The sequence below is a fragment of the Panthera pardus genome, unplaced genomic scaffold, assembly GCF_024362965.1.
Source record: "Panthera pardus isolate Hobbes unplaced genomic scaffold, ASM2436296v1 HiC_scaffold_3, whole genome shotgun sequence".
Classification (NCBI taxonomy): Eukaryota; Metazoa; Chordata; class Mammalia; order Carnivora; family Felidae; genus Panthera; species Panthera pardus.
Window position 1 is genome coordinate 32,336,755 of NW_026526876.1, and position 27,705 is coordinate 32,364,459.

A 27,705-nucleotide genomic window follows, 5' to 3' on the forward strand; every position below is an offset into this window, starting at 1 on the left:
GAACAGCCTGGCTGGCTTGCAGTCTGAATTTTGGTTTATTTAATAGGTCAAGAATTATACTGTAAATAAACATCGTGATGGCTAATGATTAATTAACATTACCATTCATTATAAATACCAACCAGGTTAAATAATACTAGTTTACTACCCTTCCTCCTCCTGGATGAGGGTCTTTTTCTGGAAGTCATTTTCATGAATACTAGCTTTTAGTGTTTTCTGTTAACTTTTTTTTTCACCGATTGTACCAAAGACTCCTTTCTGTAAACAGAATGAGGACCTGGGCCGCAGGCAGCAAGCTTTTTCATTCATTTTGGGGTTAAACCAAAACTTTTTCAGAATTTGCCCCCATCCAAGTTTTGCAAAACAGCCGCCTCGTTCTAGATACCTTTGAGCAGATTTCAAACATTCAGGAAGTCGTCAGGATCTCTAATGCCTCACACACACATTTGCCCGCCCCTGAACTAACTTTACAGATTAATGTAGGGCCCTGCCTTTCATGTTTCTATCTCCCCTCACTTGACTGTAAATAACATCTGCCTTGACATTAAGAAAAAAGGTAACCGTTACATTTATTTTCCCTTTAATAGAAGTTTTCTCCTCCCTTATAGGATTAGCAAAATATTCCACACGACCTACTTAAATTTGTTCCCTTAAATAAAGAAAAATGTATGCAAAATTACTACAGTAAACACTGTTCAACAGGTGCTGGTGGGTTAATGAGCACACTCCCTCCTCCTTTCACTGAAGTGCAGAGACCCTGAAGGTGGATTATCTTGAATGTACCAGTGGGGTCTTTAGACAACAGCGGTCCATTACTCAATGTTGCAAGGGAAAGGACTTTGTCCTGGAGAAAGGAAGAGTAACAACATTCCTTTGGGGCTCTGGGTGTCATTTCAATCCCGTACAGCTATGAGGCTTGGGGTAGGCTAGAAAAATTGTTAAGAGTTCTTGAAAACAACTTCCAAGGTTAATTTCTTTTAAAAACTGCCAACAGATATCCCCATAGAAACACCCACATTTAACCAAAGAAAAATACTCAACTTCAATACAAGCAGAAAGAAAAACGGTACTATAGAAAGTTCAAGTTATACTCTTCAATACACTAAAATGGAGAGAGGAGCTTTATCCAACTCAACTGAAAAACCGTTTTCCTACAACTCAATGTCTCTGTTTAAGTCCTGGTCTTTCATTTGCTCCAAAAAATACTGTAATGCAGGTGCTGTCTTGATAACTCAATAATGGGGTCTATATAGATTCATCGGATTAAAAAATAAGCAAGGGCTTCTCCCCCATGCCCCAAGGACAGAATAAAGATTATCTCTGAGCAGCAGGCAGTTATTTAATACAGGGTCACTCCTCAGTAGCGGTGGCTGTACCAGTCATTGTTGTTGACCTGAAGCAGTTCTGTCACAACCTGCAGGATGTTGTAATTGTGTTTCTTCAGCAGCCTTAGGTTCAGCTGCCTGTCACAGAATCCCATTTCAAAGAGATGGGCCATCAGGGCTGCTGTCTGATCTTCAGAAACTATTGGCTGTGTAGAGTCAAGAAAAGCAGAACATTTTCTGTATCATTTATGGGTCTTGTAAATTGTTATTATCTTGTAAATCATAAGAATCTTTCCAGATTTGTTTAAAATATTAGGAAATTCAATGCAAGGGTATGGTGTTCCTGTCCACCTGACACTAATGGACCTTCTGAGGGAGGACTGGGAATGCCCTGCTCTAGATTCAGTATGTTTGTACCCAAAACCAAGCAACTAATGAACTGTCCTCAGAACCAGGAGGAAGATGCTTCGGAGGGGGCTTCCCGAAGGAAGCATCCTTTGACCTGATGAAGCAAGAGATGCAAACACTGGAAACACTGTGAAGATAAAAGGTAACTGTGGTGATGGGGCAAGTATAAGCAGGAGCCAAGACCACTATTGGAAGAGGGTTTGGTCAGAAATACAAAGGAGCTGAACAAAAAACTGCTTGGGAAGTTACATTTTGGGTGACTTTCTTGGCATTTTTCTCCTTTTTCTTTTTAAAGAACAGAAGCAATCCAGAAGAGAGGAAACTAATATTCATTTACCTCTCCCTCTTTAGGTCAAGCTCTATGGTGGACACATAACCTTCTTAAATCCTAACACTTCGGATCACTCATCATTTACTTACCAACTGTGTTGACTACCAATTAATTCTATTATGTATGAAAATGGAGATATAAAATACCTCCTATTTTGCAGGGTTGCTGAGAGGATTCAGAAGAGAGTGTATAAGCATGTTGAGCACAGTCTCTGGCATTTCTCTCTATACCTAACTCAACTGTTCCCTTCCTTCCCTTTTATTTCAAAATAAATTATCCAACCTCCTTTCAGGTTAATCCTTCCACAGGTACTTTGCTTGCTATCTCATCACCTCTCACCATCTCTGAAATCTCTATGAATTATCCTCTCTCATCTTTTCATTATTATTTTGTCTTTAGAGAAAAAGTGTGCACGGAGAAGAGGGAGCAAGAGAAAATCCCAAGCAGGCTCCACACTCAGCAAGGAGCCCGACGCGGGGCTCGATCCCATGACCCTGGAATCATGACCTGAGCCGAAATCAAGAGCCAGACATCCAACTGACTGAGCCAGCCAGGTGCCTCTTATCCTCTCTCATCTTGACTGTTAACCGCCTTTACTACTGGCTCAGCCAACTGTAGAAACCTCTCCCTCTGCCTTATGCATCCTTACTTTCGCTCTTTCCCGCTTTGTGGTCCAGCTACTTGAAAATGAGGTGTACTTGCACTCTCCAAGTCCTCTCCACTCCCTCCCTGTTCTCTGCAGCATTGACCACGAGGTCCTCATTAAAGCTCCCTTCCCCGAGGCCCAGCACAGACTCTCATTTTCCTCCTAGTTCTCTGTCTTCTTTGCAGGGCACTCCTTTCCAGGGTCCTTAAAGGCTGCTTCCTGCTTTACACCCCTTTTTCCTGGAAACTCTCACCCAATCACATGGCTTCTGTTATAACCTGTACGAATAACTTTACCTCCAGGCCAAATCTCTCCTCTGTGAGCCACATGCACGGGCCCAACTGCACTCTGGGTAACTTTACCTGGACATGCCTCAAATTCCACACCTTCCAAAATGTACCTAATTTTCTTCTTCCCCTGCCCAAATATATCCTTATTCCTGCACATCCTAATGAATGGTTCTATTGATTGCCTGAAGCCAGAAACATGGGATTCCTCTTTGACTTCTTTCTAGCCTTTTAATCATGGTCTCCAAGTTCTGCCATTTCTTTTACCCCTTTTCCATCTCAAATAGATTTTTTTTTTTAAGTTTATTCATTTATTTTGACAGAGAGCGTGAGCAAGGGAGGAATGGGGGGAGGGGGGAGAGAATCCCAAGCAGGTTCTGTGCTGTCAGCTTGCAGCCCTATACGGGGATCAATCTTACAGACCATGAGATCATGACCTGAACTGAAATCCAGTTGGACATTTAACCAACTGAGCCACCCAGAAGACCCTCAAATCGATTTCTTTAGGTCTCCCCCAACCTCCACACAATACTGGAGTTCTCTCACTAGGTACAAATCTGATGCTAATTACTTCCCTAAAACCCATTCACTGGCTCCTCCCATTAGCCTTAAAGTAACACCCAAACCACTTAACAGAGCACCTCACCTACATAAGTTGGTCTCTTCCTACTCTTCCCAGACCAAATTCACAATTCAGAGTCACATTTACAAGTCTTCTTACTGGCTAGGCTCTGTCTGCAATGCTCTTTCTATTCTTCTTTCCTGGCAAATACTTATTTTGTCCTTAAGGACTCAATTCAGGCACCATCTACCAGGAAGCCTTCTCTGGCCCCATGCAAGGGCCCACAGCAGGCCGAGATGTCCCATCCAAGAACATGGGCATAGGATCTTACACTGCACTGCACAAGTCTGTGTACCTTGCTTGTTTTCCTGTCTTTGGGCAGGGACTGGTGTCTTTTTCACCTTGTAGTGCTGGTACTCGGAAGAGCTCCCCACACATGATAGGTCCTCAACAAACACTAGACCTTTTCCCCTTCATCCCTTAAGTAACTTGGCTAAAGTCATATAGCTTGAAAGTGGCAGGCAGCATCATTTTCACTGGGGACTTGGCTTTGCTACAGGAAAATAAAACATACACTGACCTGGGCAGTGACTGGTGGCCCAGCAAACAAGGCCTTGTATGCAGAAGCAGCAACAGACAAAGCCCCCTTCACCAATCCTCCAGCAATGCTGCTCCCATGGTGGTGGTGTCTGGAGAGGAAAACCAAATCATCTCCCTAAAAAATCACAAACTATTATCTTCCTACAAGATAATCTGGGCTCTAATCCTTGAAAGAAAATGGATTTCCTTGAGAAAAAAAGTCAGATGTAAAAAGAGGATGTGATCACTTTCCTATTAGTTTTATACCTACAAAATCTTGGTTTGATGTTGTAGAGCCTAGTTCTACTGCTGCAAGATAAGGCTGTGCAGAAAATGCACCCTTCTGGTTAGTATACCAGCTTTCTGTCCCAGCTGAAAATTACATGGTCAAGAGCACAGAAGAGTATTGGCAGTCTGTCTGCACAATTACCATTTCAGAGGAAACACCTCCAAAGGCAACGTGCTTTTCTGGGTACTGTAGGGAGGAGCCCAGCTTGCCATTGCTCTGAGCCGATTGGGAGCAGAGAGGCAGGTAGGTCTAAGAAACTGTTACTAAGATGCACAGTGGGCTTGATTTTTCTGCCTTCTTCTCTGGTACTAAGGATGAGTTGAACTTGAGGGTACTAGTCTGAAATGTGAACACTCTGAAATGTAACTTTAGCCCTCTGTTCAATGTTGCTCACAAGCTTCAGGAGAAATAAGGAGTGACGGCTCTCCTCTGCTCTCTGGAGGTGGCACATGCTGTGAGAGGCTTGTTTAAGCAGAAGCAATACTAGGATATCCACCTGCTTCTGAAGAAGAGGCTGCACAAGGTCCAGTTACCTTGAGTGGTCATAGCTCTTCTGTCTGCTGTTTACAATTCCTGATGAGCCTCTGGGCTCTAAAAGCAAAAGAGCTATTGGTTAGATGTAGCATCCACAAGTGCCTAGTGTTTCTTAACTCATAGTGAAGCTATTTTTGAGAGGCAGGCGGCAATCTGATCACAGCATTTATTTATTTATTTATTTATTTATTTGTTTGTTTGTTTTTTAACTATTTGGGAAATTTTGCAGGTGGTTTTAAGTGATAACAGGGAACTGTCCAGAATGTAATACAAGGTGATTGTTTATTGAATCAGAAAAATTCTATAATCCTATCACGTCCATTTATTACTTTTTCAGTTCCTTAAGTTTCGTTTTTTTGAGGTGGAGTGGGATGTGACTTCGAAGGTCTACTAGCAACTTCAAGATGCTATTCTCCTTATTTTGGAGACAAGAAAACAACCTCGCAGGTGGTATGAACGTGCTGACCTGCTGCAAGGTCACACAGTGAGGAAAGGTGGAGCTGGGCCTGGAATCTAGACTGGTCTAGTTCCACAGCCTGTGTTCTTCCCACTGCAGCACAATGCCCACCTCTGTAAGGTCTCACTTCGTAAATGTTAAGAATATTTACTAGAGAATAGAAAACAGTATGAGGGAGGGGCACAGAGAGAAAGAAAGGGCAAGTTTCCAAATAATGCCAAGAGTCATGGAGACACAGTGCCCCTTTATACCTGGTTTCATTAGAAAGGAGCACAGAAAAGGATATAAAGCTTAGGCTGGTCATTACCTCCTCTGATCTGATCAGGGACTGAACAAGCTTCTGGTATGGTGACTGGTAAATCCACTCCTGGGGAACCATCATGCTGTGCACAAGAAGGGCTCCTTTCAGAAAGACACAATATTGAAAGTCAGTTGAAAAGGCACCTATGGGAACGGTGGAAACAGTCAACATGGCATAGAAGTGACCGATTCTCTACAGAGGCTTCACATTTCTGATCCAGATCTCATGTCTGAATTTAGGGATCAGGTAGAAAGGGCTCATTCTACTTCTGGTTTTCCTCTTTAGCCATAGTCAAGCTAGAAAGACCAGCTTCAGTCAGGTCACTCCCCCCTACATCAATTGGTACTGATAAGGGGAAACGTCTAGCTCCCTGAGAGAGTGGTTTAAATTACAGTCAAGGCTCCACCATCTTCCATTACTGTGACAGAGCAAGGACACAGATAGATCAGTAAATAATTAAAAATAATTGTTTTCTGATTTTGGAGTGTATTTTTTCCATAACAGATTAAGCTTTCTACTACTTTGTTTGGGTTAACATGAAAATAAGTTTTGAGTGCCTTTACCCATGAGTCAACAGAACGGCGAAGAAGATCCAGGGATGTTTGTGTTTAAAAACTGGCTCTCAACACCAAAACATAAATAGACTGTACTCCGATAATTAAGATGAACTAAAACAAGCGTTTCTTTAAATCCAGAATCCACAAATTCTGGGAAATACAACTTTTATTCATCTAAATTCAGACTTTTATGGGAAATAGTCTCTTCCCATGCTGACAAAAAAATAGGTTTTGAGATCGAGTCCTTTCCTCTCTACTCTGCCTGTGAAGAACAGCCGAGCTGAGGGGGGTTGTGGATGGTACCTGGGCAGCTGTGGAGGAGGCCCCACCACCTCTGGGGTTAGGGGCACGGTGTCCAGAGTCTGTGAGGTCATGAGGATGTCGTTGATGCTCTGTCCCTGCGGCTGGTTCTCCCCTCCAGCGACTCTCTCCCCAGCCTCAACCCCAGGTTCACCTTCAGCCCCGCGCTCTAGGCCTGGCTGTGAGAGTGCAGAGCTGTACATGGAGTCCCCCAGGGGGCGGCTGGTGTCAAAGCACTCAGGCAGGATGATGATGTAATCCTCTGAAGAAGTAGAGGACTGACTCTGAACTTCATCTTTGAGCTCATCATCCTCTTCCTCCTCCTCCTCTTCCACTTCCTCCTCCACAATAGCTTCCTCCTCCACAACAGCTTCTTCAGCAATATGGACAACCTCCTCCTGCTCAACTCCAAGTGGTCCCTCTTCAGGGGAGGGAAATTTCACTAAAGGATGAAAGCAGTCAATTTTCAGCTACAGCTAAAAGCAGCCTCTGGTGCTGTCCTTACCTGATAGTCTTTTGTGGGTCATGAGCTACAGTCGTGAAAGCCAGAGGATGGAGACGAACCAGAGGGAAGGGCTGCTGCTAGAACCTCAGCTATGGCCACATTCTAAGTCTGAAGCCCGTACAAAGCCAGGAAGAACTTAAGCTTATAACAACAAGGTATGTAGAAACACCAAAGCTTCCGAGAAGCACCATGAATTTTAGAAACATATCAAAACTGATATACTCGCTAACAGTGCTAGAACAATAGCAAATGGTAGGTGGTGAGTGCTGCCGGACTGTATGTCTACTTTCCTCCTTTTCTTTGCAAAGTAATGGGTAGTCATGGTAGAAAACTGGCAAAACATGGATGAGGGGCAAAAAAGACACCTATAATCCTATCAGAGATAACTACTGTGAACCTTTTGGTGTAAGTCCTTTCGGATGTTTTTGTTATGCATTCGTATATAAGTGTATGTGGGTGAAATAAGTGTGTTACATATTTTATTTCCATTTATTTAGTTTCAGCTTTTATTTTACTTTTATTAGTTAGCTTACAGTGTAATATTGGTTTCAGGAGTAGAATTTAGTGAATCATCACTTACATATAACACCCAATGCTCAACACAACATGTGCCCTCAATACCCATCACCTACTTACCACATCCCCCGCCCACCTCCGTGTGTGTGTGCGCGCATATGTGTGCATGCGCACTCGCGCGCCTGTGTGTATTTTAAACAAAAGTGAGACAAAAAATATTTAAAGGTATAGGTTAAATTTCATTATGACAAACGAGATTTTCCCACATTATTTTGATGCACTAGAATTTGAATTTTTGGATAGTTCTTGAAATACACAGTACGGGCTCTACATATCTGATCTAGAAGTATCTGTTGTGAAGAAAGTGGATTACGACAGAATATAACCTCGTGAAACTTAGTTTGGCACCCCAGCTTCTGCACGCTATTTCCTGGACTGTGTCCTGGGAGAAATGACAAAACTCAGCTGCCAATGGAGGTCTCTGCTGAAGAGCTCTGTCAACTTACAGGAAGACTCTTCACAGCAGAATCCAGGCAGCACAAGTCGCTGTTGTTCCTCTGAATCGTACAGCTGTAATTCTGCCCCCGAGAAAGTGTGAAAATGTGTTATGGTGGTTGCTTTGCTCTTGAGGCTACAATTAAAATGGTCAGGTAGAGTGTGTGGAGTCTAAAGAAACAACCATGACCTGAAGTCTAACAAAGATCACCTAACCTCCACTCTCAGTGAAGAAGAGCACTTCTTTCTACTCTGGTCAGGCAGCCACAATTCAAGCACCACCCTGCTAGGTGGAGGAACCCAGGGACACTCACTGTGTGGGGATTTCTGTCTGCAAGGTGGTTTGTGATCCGGGGCAGCATCCAAGGTAAGGGATCGGATTACAGTCTCACACACGAACTGGGTCCCACTCAGGTCATCTTCTGCTTCCTCCACTGAGGAAATGTTCTCAGCCTTCCTCCTAACTGATGCTGTGGGATCTGAAAGACACAAAGCTTGTCTGCACTTGGTGTGGAGGAGCTTCTTCCATTCATGTTCCCATGCTGATACCATGCCAAGGAATAGCCTTGACTATCTGTGCCATATGAAGGTTAGGAGGAGTATGTATGAAAACGGTATAATATGGAAGGGGACAATGCAAAAACTTTACAGATATTGAAGTCCCTACCAGGAAGTGCTTTAAATCCTGCCCCTTCGCTCTCTTCCTGTATCTGCCCCAAGCCTGGCTTCTCTATTAAAGGATTGTCATGCGGCAGAGGAGACATGCAGGGAGTCATATCTGCAGAATGAAGACAGAAGAATCATCAACCAAGAAAAAGCATCACGTCGTAAACAGGGTTCAGAAGCAGCGGCTCACAGGCTTCTTGCCTCCTGCAGGGCTAAAACAAACCTAAGTATGCTTCAAGGCCTGTTGTAAAGAAAATTCTCCAGACCATCAGGTGTGGAAGTATCTCAGATCAACGAATGCAGGAAAGATCAGTCATCTGGCCTTAAAAACCACGGCCAAGACACAGAACCAGGAATGTAAAGGGAAAAAAGGACATAGTGTTTACAGAAAAATGGAGAAGAGGGCTCCCCCACCCCACTTCTTAAAGATTTCATTTTTAAGTGATCTCTACACTCAGTGTGGGCCTCAAACTCACAACCTCAAGACCAAGAGCCTCACGCTCCACCAACTGGGAAGCCAAGCGCCCCAAGGGTCCCTTTATCGTGGGGAAGTCTTACACCACCATGTATTGTTGACTCTGACAGACAACAGAAAAAAGAAGGGACGTGATGCATGGGTGCAATTTTACTGTCACACGGTGGGAGAAATCCTTGTCATCTATTTTCTCAGAATAAGATACTACCTATCAGAGTCTAGGGTATAGCACTTTTGTGTCCGTTAATAAAATAAACAATATGGGTTGAATGACATTCTTACCCACAGGAGTATTGTGGGGCACTCTTTCCAACTCTTGGACAATGTTTATATCCAACAGTTCAAAGGACAGCAGGTCCTGGAGGAAAAAAGGGCAATGTTAGGCTACTTGCCATGGAGGCTGGAGTCATGTTTTGTCCTGCTGGGATGTGTAGGCCACTGAGCATCACACCTTCCTGGATTCTGTTCAAATTCATGCCTCACCTCAGTCAAGTGAAATCAAGGAGAGCGAAATGGGAACTAGGTGTTCAAATAACCAAGTGGCAGGAGAGAGAGAAAATGCAGTGGGGGTGAAAATGAACTAGAGAAGCAGAAGTGAAGAGACAACTGAAGGGAAGCTGTGGGGAAGCACGCGAGTTACCAACTCAGAGAGGAAACATTTAGTTCAGAGGCCTCCTTCCACAGGTGACCTCCTTCCCACTCTGCATCTGAATGGATCGAAGTGGGCATCTGGCTAACTTGCTGGGCACTGCCTGTGGCTATACCACCTTCTCAAGGGGGTAAGGCCTCTTTCTCCACTGCCTTGTCCTTTGCCCCCCAAAGTGTTCAGTCTCCCACCTGGGCAGTCAGTAGATCCACGGAGGGGATGTAAAGCTCCCTCTCACTGGCAACATTTTTTGTCTTCTGTGGGATGCAGGTTCCTGTCCCTTGTGACTGCTCAGTTACTTCATCAAGCTGAATGTCTTCTTTAGCCAGAAGAAAAGCTTCCTACACAGACAAAACCATTGGGACAAATGTCAGGCCCTCAACTGACCTCAAAAGGTAAGGTGGCAGCTGCCTCCCTAAAAACCGAAACACTGCTGCACCTCTACATGTTTTAAAACTTGTTCTGATGTAATTTTAGACTTACAGAAAAGTTGTAAAAATAATAATCCCCTTCACCTAACTTCCTTTAACGACAAGTCAGGTTAACCATAGTTGACGACAGTCAAAAGCAGGAAATTAACTTGGTTAACTAAATCTAAGCAGTAAAATACTCTAAAAACTAGTAACACACTAATAAAAATGGAAGTTGCTTAAAAAAACTGCACCAACTAAAAAAAGGGCAAGACTTCATTAGTATTTACAGAACACACACGTGGATATTCAGGAGAGGTAAGGGTTAAGGAGCAAAGCCATCAGTCCAGCAGTTCAACAGGCCAGCCAGCCCTACCTTCCCTCCTGCAGCAAAGAGGCTGGCCAAACATCATTACAAAGAGATACAAAAGCACTGAGGGATGCCTGCACCAAGATCCTAAGGACATGCAAAGAAAGCCCCTGAGGACTAGGCCTAATAAAAGCTTACTAATGTACTGGGGGGAGGGGGAGGAGCTATGTTTTCCAGATGTCTGGAGGAACAACCAGCTGTGTGTGGGCTGTTTTAGCTTTAGTTTACCCTTCCAATACTCACCTCTTGCTGGCAAGTGAGCTCATCAGCTTTGCTTGAGTTAATCATGCCCTTTTCAATGTTCTCAGGGCTCTCTGTGGAGGGGAAAGGATCCACTATGATACTGCACCAGACCCGAGGCCCAAACTGCTGGCCTTTGTGAGAAAGACGCCAATGGGAAGTGTACGTTCCCTCCAAGGCTGGGGCGATGAACTCCACGGACACAACACCCACATGGCCGGCCTTTAGGCAGGGAACCAGAACATCTTTCTTTTCTGTAGAAGCCAAAGTTAGGTTTCCCCACATGAACTTGAGCTGAAAAGAGCAGTGACAAGAGAAAGCAAGCTTGTAAACTGAGCACTGTCACTTCTAATCACATCTTCACATTCTGGGTGGGGAAAAAAAAAATACCTTTGTGTCTCCATTCCACTTGACGTTTCCTGTATTTTTCATCCTCCAGTGTTTGATAAACTTGGTTCCTGGCTGAAGGTGAGTCCCATCAGGCAAATTCTCATCCACAAACGCTGCACTGAGGGTTGGCATAACTGGGGCACAGGGCTGCAAAGGGAGCCTGAACAGAAATTCAGATAGCAGTCACTTGTGTTGGGTATGATGGCTTCTGAATATCTAGCACCGTGATTCAAGAGGCTGACACTCTTCGTTTGCCTTAAAAATAATAGGGGGCGCCCAGCTGGCTCAGCTGGTGGAATGTGGGACACTCTTGATCCCAGGGTTGTAGGTTCGAGCCCCACACTGGGTACACAGACTACTTAAAAATAAGACCTTTACAGGCACCTGGCTGGCTCAGTTGGAAGAGCATGCGACCCTTGATCTTGGGATCGTGAGTTTGAGCCTTACGCTGGGTACAGATGTTACTTGAAAAAAATCTTTAAAAAAACTATAATTTTTAAAAAAGTTTATTTATCTGAGAGAGGGAGTGAGCACGCACATGTGTGCATGAGCGGAGAAGAGGAAGAGAGACAGGGAGAGAGAGAATCCCGAGCAAGCTCAGTGCTGTCAGCACAGAGCCTGACTTGGGGCTCGATTCCAAAGCAGTGAGATCACAACCTGAGCGGAAGTCAAGAGTTGGATGCCCAACCAATCAGGTGCCTCTAAAAATATTTGAAAAACAAGACAGATGCGACTCCTGAGCTGAAAAACTATGGTGAGGATAAAGGTCCATAAATAAAAGAACTAGAGAGTCAGGTCCTTTAAATCCCAACTGCCTCCAGTGAGGAGAAGTCACACCAGCCAGTTTGGAACCTTGTTGGTTGCTGTCCTTCTGAAGAACGCAACAAAGCAAGTGTCAACAATGACTACCAAACCACCCTGTAAGAATACTAGGATCAGGGGCGCCTGGGTGGCTCAGTAGGTTAAGTGTGTGACTTCGGCTCAGGTCATGGTCTCACAGTTGGTGTGTTCAAGCCATGTATCTGACTCTGTGCTGACAGTGTGGAGCCTGCTTGGGATTCTCTCTCCTTCTCTCTGCCCTTCCCTAACCTGCACCCTCTATCTCAAAATAAATAAAACTTAAAAAAAAAAAAAAAGAATGCTAGGATTAGAGAATGGGAAGCTCTAAGAGTTTGGGTGTTATTAGGGGCTGCCAAAAAATAAGAGAAAACCTGGCTGAAGTTCTGGTTTTGGAAGGCTGGATCTCCACCTTGGTGCCCACCCAGGCCCTGGGCTTACATCAGGGTGTTTGACTGCAGCAGGCTCTCGGGTCGGCCCAAAGGGGACCTGGGGCTCTGGAGTCCGTGGATGGAACTCCACAGGTGAATCTTCCTGTGGAGCTTAAGCTGCTTTTTGAGTTCCTTGACCTCTGCCTTTCGCTGTTTCTTCTCGGCTCGCAACCTTTGCTTTTCTGCTTTAAGAAAGTTCTTGTCAACCTGTTTCTGGAGCCTGTGAGGTAACAAATGAAAAGTGTCAAATCCTCACAAATCCTGAAGCTATTCTGAGCCATTTGTAGCCTCCATCAGTGCCAGCCTCTAGTTTAACTTCTTTCTATAGTTTTCATTTGTCTCATTAGCTTTGGGTAATCATCCTCATCATCACACATCAACTGGAAATGAATAGGAACTAAGGAGACTGTGCACTTTTGTGATTCACGTCCCATCACCAGAACCAAGACTCCCATCAAAGAACAAGCCTCCTTTCCTTATGGTTTTACCTGGCTTGTTCCAGAGCAGCAGGAAGACGAGGGGCAGAGAACCTTGGGTGAGAGAATGCTTCAGAAGAACCCACAACAGGTCTCCGTAGCTTCAGCAGGATGTGGTTGGAGTCATGGGCATATGGCCCTGATTCACAATCTTCACAGATATTGTAGGACGGGCATAGGCTGTGGGGAAAAGCATGGCGAGTGGGAAGTACCAGAGGTGGTGAGATAGGAGACTAGCTAGACTTCTATACTGACTGTATTACCAGCTAGGCAGTAACCTGAGCATGTCACCTGGCCATGCCATGTCTCACGTTTCCTTATTAACAAAATGAGAATTAAGAGACTTAACATGTATGCATTTCAAAAGACAATCCATGAGAGGAAGCAAGATATGAAAGCACCTGGAACAACAGGGAGATAATCCGTGGTGATATAATTTTGCTTTGGGGAATGTAAGTTTGTCTGGCTCTGTCATTTTTTTTTTTTTTAATCGTTTTTGGTTTTGTTAGTTCAATGTACATCTGAACACAACAATCTGAATAGTTACCCTTCAAATAGTTATTGTATTTCTTGTGGGTGGAGAATAGCTTATTTCCAATCCAGAGCTGCTATCTATGCATGATGCTCAGAGACAGAGTACGTGCAATTTGCTTTTACTTATCCAGGATGCCAGAAAGGCCTGCTCAAAGGTCTTCTAATAGCCAAGTTACTGTTTACCTGCACTGGTAGCGCACACCAAAGATCCTCCTTTGGCAGCTGCTGCAAGCAATATGCCAGTTGAACTGGTTTTCCGGCAGAAACAGTGTTTCCTCTGAAATAGGCATGGAGACCTCTGAGGGACAGGAACCCAACGATGGGTTCTGGAGGACAAGCTTCTCATGTAATTTCTGTTCCAGTTTCTCAACTGTTTCTTTGACCACCTGTTCTCTGAACTAGAATACAGAGCAGAAGAGGGGAAAACCTTAGTTATACCACACACCTCACTGTCTCTGGTATAGCACAAGAACATAATAAAACACCTAGTAGCTACTGAACAAATAGAAATGTAGCAAAAGAAGGTCTATTCTCTTCCACAGCTAACCAGGTTCAAAGAAGACACCAAGAAATTGTTTTGCTGAGTAAGTTTCTAACCTCTTCCTTCTCAAGCACAGAGACTAGTTCCTTTCCCTTACATCCTTAGAAGTAGGCTCCCTCTTTTCCCAGTCAATCACGGTAGAAGTGAGGAGCTTTCTTGACCAGAACCATTATCACTCTTCATTCGCCTGCACCAGAGGCAGCAGCCATTTGGGTTCGGTTTGCTATTTCTCCCGTACTCCACCTGTGCCAACACTGCTGCTAAAACCCAACCCAGAGAGAACACTCACTGTCTCCAGGTAGCTCGTGAACCAGTCTGGGGGCTTGTCTTGAGGCTGGTCTGTGTTATGGGGAGCAAGTGGGAGCCGCTGCAAGGAAACACAACCCAAGATCTTGGAGACTGTTTTTTGTTTTTTAAAAAAGATTCTCATTTTTTTAAGTAATCTCTATACCCAACATGGAATGGGGCTTGAACTCACAACCCTGACATCAAGAGCCACATGGTCTACTGACTGACCCAGCCAGGTGCCCCTGTTTAAAATAATTTTCCTGGGGTGCCTGGATGACTCAGTCGGTAGACCATGGGACTCTTGATCTTGGGGTCATGAGTTTAAGCCACACATTGGGCATGGAACCTACTTAAAAAAAAATAACAATTTTCCTGAAATGTAGTAATCTGAGGCTTCTTTTGTCAAACAATATAAATGGTTAAAAAAAAAGTATGAAGAAGTATAAAAGGAAAACAAAGTATATCATCCTATTGCCCCTTCTCCAGAAGTAACCAGTTACCAGTTTCAAAAAGTCAGGCAGAGATTGTCACAACTCCCAAATTGTTGATGGACAACTCAAATGTTAGACTATGGACAAGACATTCAGGCTAGAAAAACCGTAGAGACGGGTCCATTCCCTTCATACCTGGGCTGTAGGCTCCTCTGGGGTCTTCATGTCTGATCCTAAGACTCTCACCAGTGAAGAATAATGGGCCAGTGGCTTCTTCCCTGCCCTCACAACTGGTCGTTTTTCTGCTACGGCTGGGAGTGGGGCTTCCTCGACAAGCCGGGAGCTTTCATGGACTTGCATCTGCAGTAGGTTTCCCTGCTTAACCGCCATCTGAGAGCATATGTTAGGAATAAACACGTTAATGTGTGATTCTCCTTTCCCAAATGAAATTCCAAAGACATCTAATCAGAAGAGGTAGGGTGAATTATGCTGAAAATATTAGCATTTACCTTTATTTTCTTAAATCAAATGGCATATACTATGTTATTAGTCAGCCTGCTGTTTCTCTAATCAAAATGTTACCTAGGAATGGTTTTATTATCTAAAACACAAAAGTACATTTAATGTAGCACTTTGTGAGGTGAAATGTTCTCATTAATGGGTTACAACTTTTCTATATAACTGGTTTTCATGTAGGATTCCACTTATGGATTTTAATCTCAATTTTTCAAAAAAGTCAATCCCAGACTACCAGAACCCAAGAAACTTAAAGCCAAATGCTATAATTAAGCACTTACTTTTCCATTAAGAATAGTACTGTGGAAAGCATACTTGAGTGGTCACCTCTTTTTGAAGAGCATCTTCTTAAAAATGCTATTTTGAAAACTACTTCAAGGAGCATTTGAGGTCCTATGAAGGTACTCCAGTGTCCATGAAGAGATCAGGGGCTAAGTCTATGAGTTTGTAGCTCTCCCCACTTGTCACCCAGTGACAAGAAGAACTACTTTTCTTTTTTTTTTTTAATGTTTATTTAAGAGAGAGAGAGAGCGAGCGAGCATGTGCATGCACACAAACAGGGGAAGGACACAGAGAGAGGGAATCCCAAGCTGGTTCTGCACTGTTAGCATAGAGCCTGACGCGGGGCTCAATCCCACAAAGCGTGAGACCATGACCCAAGCCAAAACCAAGAATTGATCACTCAACCAAATGAGCCACCCAGGCACCCCTGATGAACTGTTCTTTTATCTATTTTTATACAACAATCTTAAGCTTCCATTTATTTTACTTTTTAAAAGCTGATTTATTTTAAGAGAGTGGGCAGGGGAGGGGCAGGGGTGGGTGGGAATCACAAGTAGGTTCCTCACTGCCAGCACAGAGCCCGAACTCACAGGGCTCAAACTCACGAACCATGAGATCATCTCCTGAGCCAAAATCCAGAGTCAGATGCTTAACAGACTGAGCCACTCAGGTGCCCCAAGCTTCCATATAAAAATAGCATTCTATGGCCAAAAAGTTTGACAGGTATTATTTTAAGATCAGGAATCAGCAAATCTTCTTAAAAGGCCACATAATAAATATTTGAGGCTTGCAGGCCATACAGTTTCTGCTCAAGTCTGCACAAAAGCAGCCACAGACAATACGTAATAGGCATGGCTGGGTTCCAATAAAACTTTATTTATAAAAACATATGGCTGGCCCACTGGCTGGTCTGCCAGCCTTTCTTCTAGACTATAAACCAAGAGACATTTGATAAAACGTATGGCAAAGTCTGTGGACAAAATTGTTCAAAAAGTTAGTATAATGAAATGTGTCAAAATATAAACATGGGATCTTAACTATCACATAGTACCATGCAAAAATGTATAAAAACTCTTGCTTCCTGAGACAGGGCAGGCTTATACAACATCTAGACTCCTGAGGTCTGAGATTTCTGACTGCATAGGTAAACAGTGATCGTGGGAAAGAGAAAAGTTTTGAAGCCTGTAGAAGACTTTTTTTTTTTTTAGTGAAACTACTGTAGCTTCTGAGAATAGGGAAAGAGAAAAGCCAGTGGGACAAGGGTGAAAGAATGTGGGGAAAAGCACGTTACAACAGCTTAAAAGCAAAGATGAAATAGGAAGAGCACGTGAAAACTAGGGAAGAAGGAAATGATGAAGCATGAAATAACTAAGAGATGAGCAGCTCAACTAAGAGAAACCAGGGAAGGGCCTGAATGTCCAAAACCAAGAGACTGGCTGGTAAATAAGGATTTCTGAGTAAAAACCAAGAAGACTGGCTGAACTGTTGAATCAGGTTGCACCCACAATGGCAATTTTAACCAGGCAACAGAAAGGGTAAATCCAGCTCCCAATTTAAAAAATCTTGCCCTTTCCTCCCTAGACCAAAAGTGATTATAGAAAAGAGTTTTGTTGTGGACTAGAAGTTCATAAAGGATAGTAAACTTTAATTTTTTTTAAAGTTTATTTTTGAGAGAGAGCAAGCGAGCAAGCAGGGGAGGAGCAGAGAGAGGGAGAGAGGGAGAGGGAGAGGGGGAGAGAGAGAGAGAGAGAGAGAGAGAGAGAGAGAGAGATACAGATCCTGAAGCACCCTCCAGGCTCTGAGCTGTCAGCACAGAGCCCGATGTGGGGCTTGAACTCACAGACTGCGAGATCATGACCTGAGCCAAATTTGGGACGCTCAACCAACTGAGCCACCCAGATGTCCAAAGGATAGTCAAACTTTAAAGAAAAATCTTAATTACAAAGGTGGTAATGAAAGGACAGCTGGGCACACCTTAAAGATATGACTTTGAGGAACACTCTATTTCATTATTGACAAGCAAGAGATCGTTAACTGGATAGTTTATGCCTTAAATGCTCCCACTTTATATATAACATTCTATAGGAAACAAGGTGGGGCACCTGGCTGGCTCAGTCAGTAGAGCATCTGACTCGATCTCATGGTCATGAGTTCAAGCCCCAAGCTGGGCATGAAGCCTACTTAAAAAAACAAAAACAAAAAAGGTGAAGGAAGGAGATGAAAAATGTGACCCAGAAAGCATAATTCTACACAGTTCCTTGTATTTTTGAATCCTACAATGGTGACACCAAGATCAACAATGAGAGGGAAAAATATCTTTATATCAGGAACTGCCTTTTGCTGAGTGATATGCCCTACTAATCATAATCTCCCTGAAAATCTGTTTTTGTTGTGTTTTGTTAGTTTCCCCTCATGGCTAATGGCATTCAGGTTCAAGTTTTAGTTAACAAATATTATTTGCAAATAAGATGAAATAACCATTACCTTAAGTGCTTCTTCATATTCTCCTAAAAAGACAAAGAATAAATATACTGTGTTATTTCTTCACCACCCCAAAAGATTCTATTTAAGTACAGCCAATCCTTTCTTTTAAGAATTTTTTGCTTACAATCCTTATACATGAACAGCTACTGCCTTTTTGCTGACAAACTCCCTTCCTGTCCCATTGCAAATAAAAGCCACATGTAGATTAGTTCTGCCTCTTAAATCTCTCTCCCTCTCTCTGCTACTGGAGACTTCCAGCTGTAAAACCTCAACCCAGCTGCCTCCCACTAGGGATACAAGGGACTTCATGGATAGTGTTAACCCAGGCAGACCTCAAATGTATTGCAGGTTTGGTTCCAGACTCCTGCAATAAAGCGAATACCAGGAAATTGTAAGTCAAATCAATTTTTTGGTTTCCCAGTGCATATAAAAGTTATGTTTCCACTATCTGCAATCTATTAAGTGTGTAATAGCATTATATCTAAAAAAAAAAAAAAAAAAAAAGTACATACCTTAATTAAAAAATACTTTATTGCTAAAAAATGCTAACCATCATCTGAGAGTTTAGCCAAGTCATAAACACTGATCACAGATTGTCACGTTATATATAATAATAATGAAAATGTTTCAAATACTGCGAGAATTACCAAAATGTGACACAGACACAAAGTGACCAAATGCTGCTGGGAAAAGTGACTCAGGGTTGTCACAAATCTTCAGTTTGTTAAAAACAAAAAAGATGCAGTATCTTCAAAGCACAATAAAGCGAAATGCAATAAAATGATATATGCCTGTTCTATCATTACAGCCGGTTAAAATAAGCTTTTGGGGGCTAGCCTAGGGAACTAGCCTTTATTTTTTTTTTGTAATTTTTTTTTTTTAACGTTTTTTATTTGTTTTTGAGACAGGGAGAGACAGAGCACGAACAGGGGAGGGTCAGAGAGAGGAGACAGAGAATCTGAAACAGGCTCCAGGCTCTGAGCTGTCAGCACAGAGCCCGACGCGGGGCTCGAACTCACGGACCGAGAGATCATGACCTGAGCCGAAGTCAGCCGCTTAACCGACTGAGCCACCCAGGCGCCCCAGGACCTAGCCTTTAAACGCAACATTGTTCCTATAGGAAAATGAACTCCAAGCTCTGAACAACCAAACCATCTTAGAAATACACTCTGGGATACCACTTGTTTATAAGTTGACATTAACATATATACCAAGTCAGGGACAAAGGCAACATAGGGAGAATGGAGTTGTATGTGTTGAACTGGGAGGCATATTTTCAAAAGATTAACATCTTAAACATAAGAGAACCTTCCATTAAAGCTGTCCTTAGGGTCCAATCAAAGGCACTGATGTGTATACAAAAAACTGCTACAAAATAAAAATCTGCTATGTAACTAATGCCCATGGACAAGTGAGTGTGATGTCAATTTACTGTATGTTAAATTCGAGTCTAAAATAAATAGTGCAGCAAGATCTTAGTGTAAATGGAAATGCATACACCCATCAACAGATTAAGGCTTGAAAATTTCTTTTCTGAGAGAGAGAAAGAGAATGTGCATGCATGTGTGGGTCAGGGAGAGGGAGAGAGAGAGAGAGGGAGAGAGGGAGAGGTCAGGGGTTTGATCCCACAACTCTGAGATCTAGACCTGAGCCAAAATCAAGAGTTGGTTCCACAACTGACTGAGCTACCCAGGCACCCCCAGATTAAGGCTTTTAAGTAAAGTTAAGCAGGTTCTCTTAGGAACTCACCTTGACTATTGATGGATACCTGTAAAAGGACAAAAGCAACAGGGAATTATAAACCTCCTGTCATTGTAACATTTCTGTTACTAGGACCAGCCTCACAGATAAGATGAACAATCTCAGGTTAGGGATTCAGCTTTTCCAGTATCATGAACTAACGGTGAATAATAATTAAGGACTTTTATTGCTTAACTCCTGTATCCTCCTTTATTTCAGGTACATTAAGAGGCAGCATAATATAGAGGTTAAGAGCTTGGGCTCTGGAGTCAGAGTATATGGAAGGAACCCCTACTCTACTATTTCCAAGATTTTGTGCCTGTGGGCAAGTTACTTGGCTTCTCTGGGCTTCAGTTTCCTCATGGGTAAAAAAAGAGATAATAATGTAATACCCAATACATAGTAGTGTTGTTAGTCTGACACATTGCAGTCACTCAATAAAGGTTTGTCATTATTTTTATATTATAAGCTAAATGGCAAGTTATGATATATTTGAACTATATGACTATATAGTTTTAAAAGTTATCTCCCAAATTTCCTTCTTCAATGTTTACTCCTTATCTCTCAACTCCATCTCAGATTCCACAGTAAGCTAAGAACATGCAGTTATCAAGTACATTTAAACCGCTACACAAATGAGAAAACATTAGTTAGAACTTTTCAATCCCCTATCATTCTTGAGAAATAAGATCCCTATCCGGGATACCTGGCCATGGGTACCATCATATACTTTACCTCCTCATTTTCCTCATCCAGGTATTTTATCTGAATAGTGTTCAGATCAAATGAAACTTTTACCTGCAAATGAAATGTATATACATATCAAAAAGGCAGATTGTAACAGAAACCCAGAAGTCCTAAAAGAAAGGGTGAGCATATTTCACTACATAAAAATTTAACATTTAGGGGCGCCTGGGTAGCTCAGCCAGTTAAGCGTCTGACTCTTGACTTCAGCTCAGGTTGTGATCTCATGGTTCGTGGGTTCAAGCCCTGCACTGGGCTCCATGCTGACAGTGCGGAGCCTGCCTGGGATTCTCTCTCTCTTTGAGGACACTCTGTCCCTCCCCAGTTGGCACACGCATGTGCACTTATGCTCTCTCCCAAAATAAATTTTAAAAAACTTTAAAAAATTAAACATTTAAATGGCATAAAAGAAGAAAACCATGTCAAAAGACAAAGAATAGACGGGAAATATTTGCAACTCATAACCAAGGGTTATTATCAGCAATACACAAAAATCATCTGCAAAACTGCTAATCATTATGATAAACAATCCAGGTAAACGTAGGCAAAAAGGTATGGAGATTTCTTTCAAGAGAGATCAAATGTGACTAACAAGTATAGGAAAAGATGTTCAACCTTAATGCTAGTCACAACAATGCAAATTAAAGCAATGAGATGTCATCTCAATAGAATGGTGAAAAAAATTTTAAAGCCATAACATCCAGTGTTGTCAAAAATTCAGGGCACTGTCATATATTTCTGCACTGGCTACAACTGTTCTGCAAAGCACCTGGCAGTATCTATCAAAAATTAAAATCACATGCCTTGTGACTCATTAATCTTTCTTTGGAAAACTTTATCCTACAAAACAGTGCTTAAGTGTTATACACAAAGAGATCTCTCCTGTAGTTTATTTTATAATGGTGAAAAGAAAAACAACAATAACAAACCCTTTTGACCTTGAGGGTACTGAGTAAGTGAAATAACAACAATGAACTCACAGATACAGATAGCACACTGGTGGTTGCCAGAGGCAGGGGGTGGGAGGTGAGTAAAATGGGTGAAGGTGGTGAAAAGGTACAAACTATCAGTTATAAAATAAATAAGTCCTGGGAATGTAATGTACAGCATACTGAATATAGTTGTTAATAATGTGCCGTATATTTGAAAGTTGCTAAGGAAGTTCTCGTCATAAGAAATTTTTTTTTTATAAATTTTTTTTTTAATGTTTATTTATTTTTGACAGACAGAAAGAGACAGAGCATGAGCTGGGGAGGGGCAGAGAGAGGGAGACACAGAATCCGAAGGAGGCTCCAGGCTCTGAGCTGTCAGCACAGAGCCCGACGCGGGGCTCGAACTCACAAACCGCGAGATCATGGCCTGAGCTGAAGTCGGACACTTAGCCGACTGAGCCACCCAGAAGCCCCAAGAAAAAATTTTTTAACTACACGTGGTGACAGATGTTAGCTAGACTTATTGTGATCATTTTGCAATATATACAAATTTAGAGTCATTATGGTATATACCTGGAACTAATATAATGTTATATGGCAATTATATCTCAATTAAAAACAAAACTAGAAACAATTTTTCAATTAGAAATGGTTAAATTATGGTATGACAACACCAAAATACTGTGGACAATCTATAGATTTAAAAAGGATGACCCTGGATCCTTATCTATTCATTGAGAACTGTCTATAACATCCTGCTGGGAAACATAATTCCCATCCCAGAGGTGGGAACAGTGGATGGAAGAGTAATGAATAGAGGGATATTAACTTTTTCTTAGTATGTGTTTGGATTGTTTTACTTCTTATAATAGGCATGTATATTATACTTTTATAATTTAAAATTTACAGTAAGGAAAAAAGGCAAGCTGTCAACTCATTTAACTACTAGAAAAAGAAAAATAACTATGTTTGATTTTCAGATCATTTGACAAACACCCCAACTTTCTGGATAACCATCTGTTTAGGCCAGAATAAAGAAATATTTGCTGGAAGACAGAGGACTAGTTCACATCATCTTTTGAAATCTTTCCACCATTTCTTTTTCTTTTTAGTTTTCATAGCACATAACCAAATAAAAGCAGGTTTTTACCAAAGGGTTTTGCTGGATAAACAGTTACACAGGAAGTAAAACATTCACTACTGCAAACGAAACAAAACCCAGAAGAGTACAAAGGGCAAACCAAGAGGAGGGAGGGCATTGACAACAACAAAAGAACAGATGAACTGCTAAGTACCTGTGGGAGTTTTTTCTGCTCAACTTTTTTTTTTTTTTAATATTTTATTTATTTTTGAGAGATAGAGATAGAGCACAAGCAAGGGAGGGGCAGGGAGAGAGGGAGACACAGAATCTGAAACAGGTTCCAGGCTCCAAGCTGTCAGCACAGAGCCTGACATGGGGCTCGAACCCACGAACCCTGAGATCACGACCTGAGCCGAAGTTGGACGCTCAACAGACTGAGCCACCCAGGTGCCCCATGCTCAACTTTTTTTTTTAAGATTTTTAAAAAATTTTAAGCAATCTCTACACCCCACCAGGCACCTGAAAACACAACCTCAAGATCCAGAGTCACACATTCTGCTGACTGAGCCAGCCTGGGGCCCCTTTGCTAAACTTTTAGATACTTGACCTCTGAGCTAGCAATAACAACAATTAGCTCTTGCAAAACTTAGGTTATATCCTTGCTGGTTCACAAACTACAGTAACATATCTGCTCTCAGGCAGGAGAACATTTCCCTGGGGCCTGGTTAGGGTGGAAGCCACACCAATTCATTCCTTAGACTGTTTCTAAAATTAACAGGTTTTCCAAGTCTAGCTGCAAATTAAGGAATTTGTTTATTCTCTTGGGGGTGGGGAGAACATCGCCTACATGAATATTGAACCCCTGTCAAAAGTAATTTTCCAAAAGTCCTAGAAAAGGTAAATATGACAGCTATGAAACAACATTGCTAAAAATTGCTATCTTTGGAAAAATTAGGCTTAAAAGATGGAGAAACAAAGTAACACTCACCATAGCTTCAACATCAGCCCAAGTTGTATTTTCTGGATCAGAAACCAGAAAGCTTTGAGTTTCATTTTTGAAAGTCACATTTAGAGTAACCTGTGGTTCCATGCTGTGGGGCTAGAGTTGAGAGGATGGGTGAGAGAGAAAACAGTGGAAAGGGTTCTATAAAACTGCATAAGCATTCATTCAGCAAATACTTGTGAAGGCCTAATATGGGTTAGGCTAGGAAGACACCGAAGTGAATGAGAACACAATGTCTCTGCTCTTATGCTATTTACAACCTGGTGGGTAGCTTAAAACAAATTTCCCTGTTAAACGTTTGCTGAAACAGTATAAATTTTGGCCACATCCGCAGAAATCCTCTAACAGCTATAAAATTCTTTTGGATTTTATGGAACTTTATATGATTAGTTAATTCAATAGATACTACTGAATATCCACTAGTGGCAGGATACCAATGAAGATGAACACCCACAGGTCTCTACCCTCAGGGAATTTACATTCTCATAGCTTGAAAGCAACATTCTACATTTTTCTTAGAAAAACAGCCTTTTCCTAAATTGAGCAACCCAGGTTCTTTGTTAAGATCAGTTTTAACAATTTAGAGGCCAAGACACTAGCCAAGAAACTACACAGGGGTAGCAGTCAACACCTTTCATCCAAGTTCATGTGGTGTTTTTTGTTTGTTTGTTTTTGTAGTTTTACTTTTTTTTTTCTTTTATAGAAAATTTCATGCATAAAAGTGGAGAGTCACGGACATATAACTATAGTAAACAATTCAAGGCTATCGTCATTTTGTCTATAATTCTGTATTGTCCCCAAATCCCCCAATATAGATTGACCATAGTTAACTAATGTTTTAACCAAACTATAGTACCATAATTAAAAAAAAACTATTAAGAGAAAATTTAAACATATACAAATGAATAAAGATTAATATACAATGAACTCCTAAGGACCCATCAGATATTTTCCATAATTATCATCAACCCAGGACTAATCTTGTTACAGCAATAGAATTATTTTGACAGCCATTATTTCATCCATAAAATAACTGAGTATGTAACCCTTAAAAAAATAAGACTTTTTGAAAAGATAACCACGATACCATTATCATGCCTAAGAAGTTAACAATTCTATAATTTAATGTCTATTATGGTCAGTTGTTTTTAATTAAGGATTTTATTTACTGATGAGTTGTTAGATTATTATTTAAGTTTATTTATTTATTTTGGAGAGAGAGAGCCTGCACACATGCACATGTGGGGGAGGGGCAGAGAGAGGAGGAGAGAGAATCCCAAGCAGGCTTTGCACCATCAGCACGGAAACTGATGTGGGATTCGAACCCACGAACAATGAAATCATGAGCTGAGCCAAAATCAAGAGTCGGACACTCAATTGACTGAGCCACCCGGGGACCTCTAGATTTTGTTCTTATGACTCTGTGAAAAAACAGTTTACTAAAATCTGAACCTAAGTTGTAATGAAAAAGGTCATCTTTTAAACATATTTATCAGCAAATCTTTTAAGAAATCTCTTCAAAGAACCAGATTCTGCTCTAGGCAAATGGAGAAAGGATATGAACAACTATGTCTCAGGAATTTGCAGTGTAATGGTGAGGGAGCAAAAGGGCTGAGAAGAGCTGGGCTCCAGACACAGCTCTGACACATAACTAGCCATGTACAAAACAGTAAGTCATTTGACCTGAGCTTCAGTTCCTTAATCTGTAAGATAGGTCAAATAAAAATGTGTGTCCAAGTTCTCTGAGAACATTACTCAAACACAAAAATTATTATAATAAATCAGTCTTTAGAAGCCAAAATAGACCTGTTTTTCCACAATACATTGAGAGTGTCATTAAAAAGGACTTTGGGAGTGCCAGGGTGGCTCAGTCGGTTAAGAATCTGACTCTTGATTTCGAGTCAGATCATGATCTCACAGTTCACGGGGTCAAGCTCCACATCAGGCTCTGTGCTGACAGCGTGGAGCCTGCTTGGGATTCTCCCTCTCCCTCCTCTCTCTCTGCCCTCCCTTGCTTGCATGTTCTCTCTCTCTCTCTTTCTTTCTCCAAAAAAACAAACATAAATAAACATTTTAAAAAGAGGACTTTGAACTTTCTGAGAATCTGGGTTTTTTTTTTAAATTCAAAACCAATCATCCTCCAATTTTTTCCATTTTTTGTCTCTACCTACAGTCAAGTTCACAACCAAAAAAAAAAAAAAAAAAAAAAAAAACCAAACCCAGTTTCTAGCACCAATCTGCTGACATCTAGTATTCATTCTTATGGAATGCAATTCTTGGAGTCCTTAACATTTGGACAGAATGCCTCCCCAGGTCAACTTCCCAGATTCTTGGGGAGAAAAAAAAATCTGGGAAATGAAGTAACTGATTCAGTCAGCCAAAAAGTGGATATTCTGAATCACCTTCTTACTTTTCAACTTCCCAGAAATGCTTTCCACACTTTTGAGAGTCCAGAAGGAAACTAATCTAACTCCCTTGTTCCAAATTACATACACGATTAAAATTAGTTTAGATACTTTGGAGCTCATCCAGCTGGTAGGCTGATGAGAGAAAACAGGAAGTGGGGGATTCTAGTTTAGCTGGACCATACCCAGGTCTTCATAAAGAACTGCCTATTTCTGTTTGGCTTTTATGTGAAAATTCTTTCAGCAAGAGCATTAATCTTGAACTTGAAATACCAAAGCTATGGTTAGCACCATCTGTCCTTGTAGCTTTAAAGCCAGTAAAGTCAGACGGCTGGGTCCTAGGCCTTCAGTTTTCAAAACTGGCATTATTATACGTTCATGCCACTGGCTCACTTTTGCTTGGCACAAGTCAGCTTTTCCTCTACGTCAAATTTTTCAGGATACCAAAAATCCCTTTAATGAAGCAGACCTGGGAACTTGAGCTTTGATTACCGTCTCCACCAAAGGCCTGACATGTTAATCCGGGGGTTAAAACATGTGACCTATAGCTGGGTGTTTTGACAAAAAGGAAAAACGGTGCCTTTTCAAAACCAGAGGTCCCTGACCAAAGAGACATCTTTACAAGGTTCTCAACAAGCGGAGGGGGATGGGGATGGGAGGCTGTGTGGGCACTGTCATTTTTTTTTTCCCTGCAGACTTTATCCTTGTCTTCCAGTTATCGTTTCCCTAGCCCTCCATGCCCCCAAGATCGTGTTACCACCCCCTGAGGAATCTCGCTTTCTTTGCCTAGGCCCTCTTTCTGCTGGAGAGTCTTAGCCTCCCATCAGTAGATGCCGAGCGTTCTGAGCCACGGACCCCCCCATCTCTCTGGCAGTATCCGCCGCCTCGGCCCCCTGGCCCAAACGGCTCTCTCATCCAGTCACTGAAAAGACTGGCTGCCCCCAGACACGGAAAAAGTCGCCTTCTCTTTTGCAGGATCCCTTCCGCAAACTTCCCCTAGCCCTCTCAGTGGCGATGTGCTCCCACCCCTCTGTAACCGCCGCTACTTCCTTACCAGCTCCCCGCCCCCGGGGGGCGCCTGCCGGAGGCCAGTGCAAAAACCGTTCGCTGCCAGCTCTTGCTGCTCTCCCCGCGGCGTGAATCTAACATGGCGGATAGAAATAGGACCTAGTCCTCAGTTTGAGTTTCCGACAAGATGATTGGCTCTTAACAGTTGTCTCTCAAAACTACCACACCCCTTGATTGGCCGAGCATGCGTGGCAGGGGCTGGGCAACAGCAGCCATAACAGCACAACAACAACAAACACTGGGGCAGAGGGGCGGAACTACAAGTGCGCAGTCGAGGGCCGCGGCCCATTTCCCCTTCCCAGGTAAATTCGGCGTCCACTGCATTCCCTTAGGTCACTGACCTTAGTGGACTCCTTGCCCGAGACTTGCGGGGCTGGATGGGAATTGTAGTCTTCCTGGGACTTGTAGGTTCTTTAGCCTATTCTCCGCTCTCAAGATGTGAAAACCTAACACTCCAATCCATATCTGTTGACGTGCGTAAGCGCACAGAGCTCTTCAATCTGTCAACTGGATGCCGTGAGACTCTTGCCCGCTTCCGGTGTCGGAAGCCCCTCTCCATAAGACTACAGTTTCCAAGGAACACTGTGTCGAAGGCCTTTCGATCCGCAATGCATGCTGGAAAT

At 42.3% G+C, this 27,705-nt stretch overlaps 2 protein-coding genes across 5 annotated transcripts in view; one reads left to right on the top strand and one right to left on the bottom strand.

The window, feature by feature from the left end:
• Positions 1–16: 16 nt before the first annotated feature.
• On the bottom strand, positions 17–27,601 carry NBR1 (NBR1 autophagy cargo receptor). 4 transcript variants are annotated; one of them, XM_019435337.2, is made up of 21 exons: positions 27,424–27,601; positions 23,595–23,705; positions 20,585–20,647; positions 19,859–19,877; positions 18,110–18,132; positions 15,023–15,217; positions 14,398–14,475; positions 13,751–13,965; positions 13,046–13,213; positions 12,568–12,777; positions 11,290–11,449; positions 10,903–11,193; positions 10,071–10,220; positions 9,516–9,591; positions 8,760–8,870; positions 8,407–8,571; positions 6,580–7,018; positions 5,726–5,820; positions 4,961–5,033; positions 4,140–4,248; positions 17–1,531 (listed from the first exon to the last, which is right to left on the bottom strand). In XM_019435337.2, exons 2-21 carry the CDS (start codon positions 23,694–23,696, stop codon positions 1,358–1,360), a joined length of 2,916 nt encoding a protein of 971 aa, XP_019290882.1. In that variant the 5' UTR covers positions 23,697–23,705; positions 27,424–27,601; the 3' UTR covers positions 17–1,357. The 4 variants fall into 4 exon arrangements, with proteins under 4 accessions (XP_019290882.1, XP_019290884.1, XP_019290881.1 ...); XM_019435339.2 differs by lacking the exon at positions 27,424–27,601 and adding an exon at positions 27,069–27,201 and having other exon boundaries at positions 4,961–5,018; XM_019435336.2 differs by lacking the exon at positions 27,424–27,601 and adding an exon at positions 27,069–27,201.
• The window catches only part of BRCA1 (BRCA1 DNA repair associated), a 59,700-nt gene continuing 59,297 nt past the window's right edge, over positions 27,303–27,705 (top strand). The window contains exon 1 of the mRNA XM_019435329.2: positions 27,303–27,384. The gene's annotated coding sequence lies outside the window, so the exon portion shown is untranslated. The remainder of the gene's footprint in view (positions 27,385–27,705) is intronic.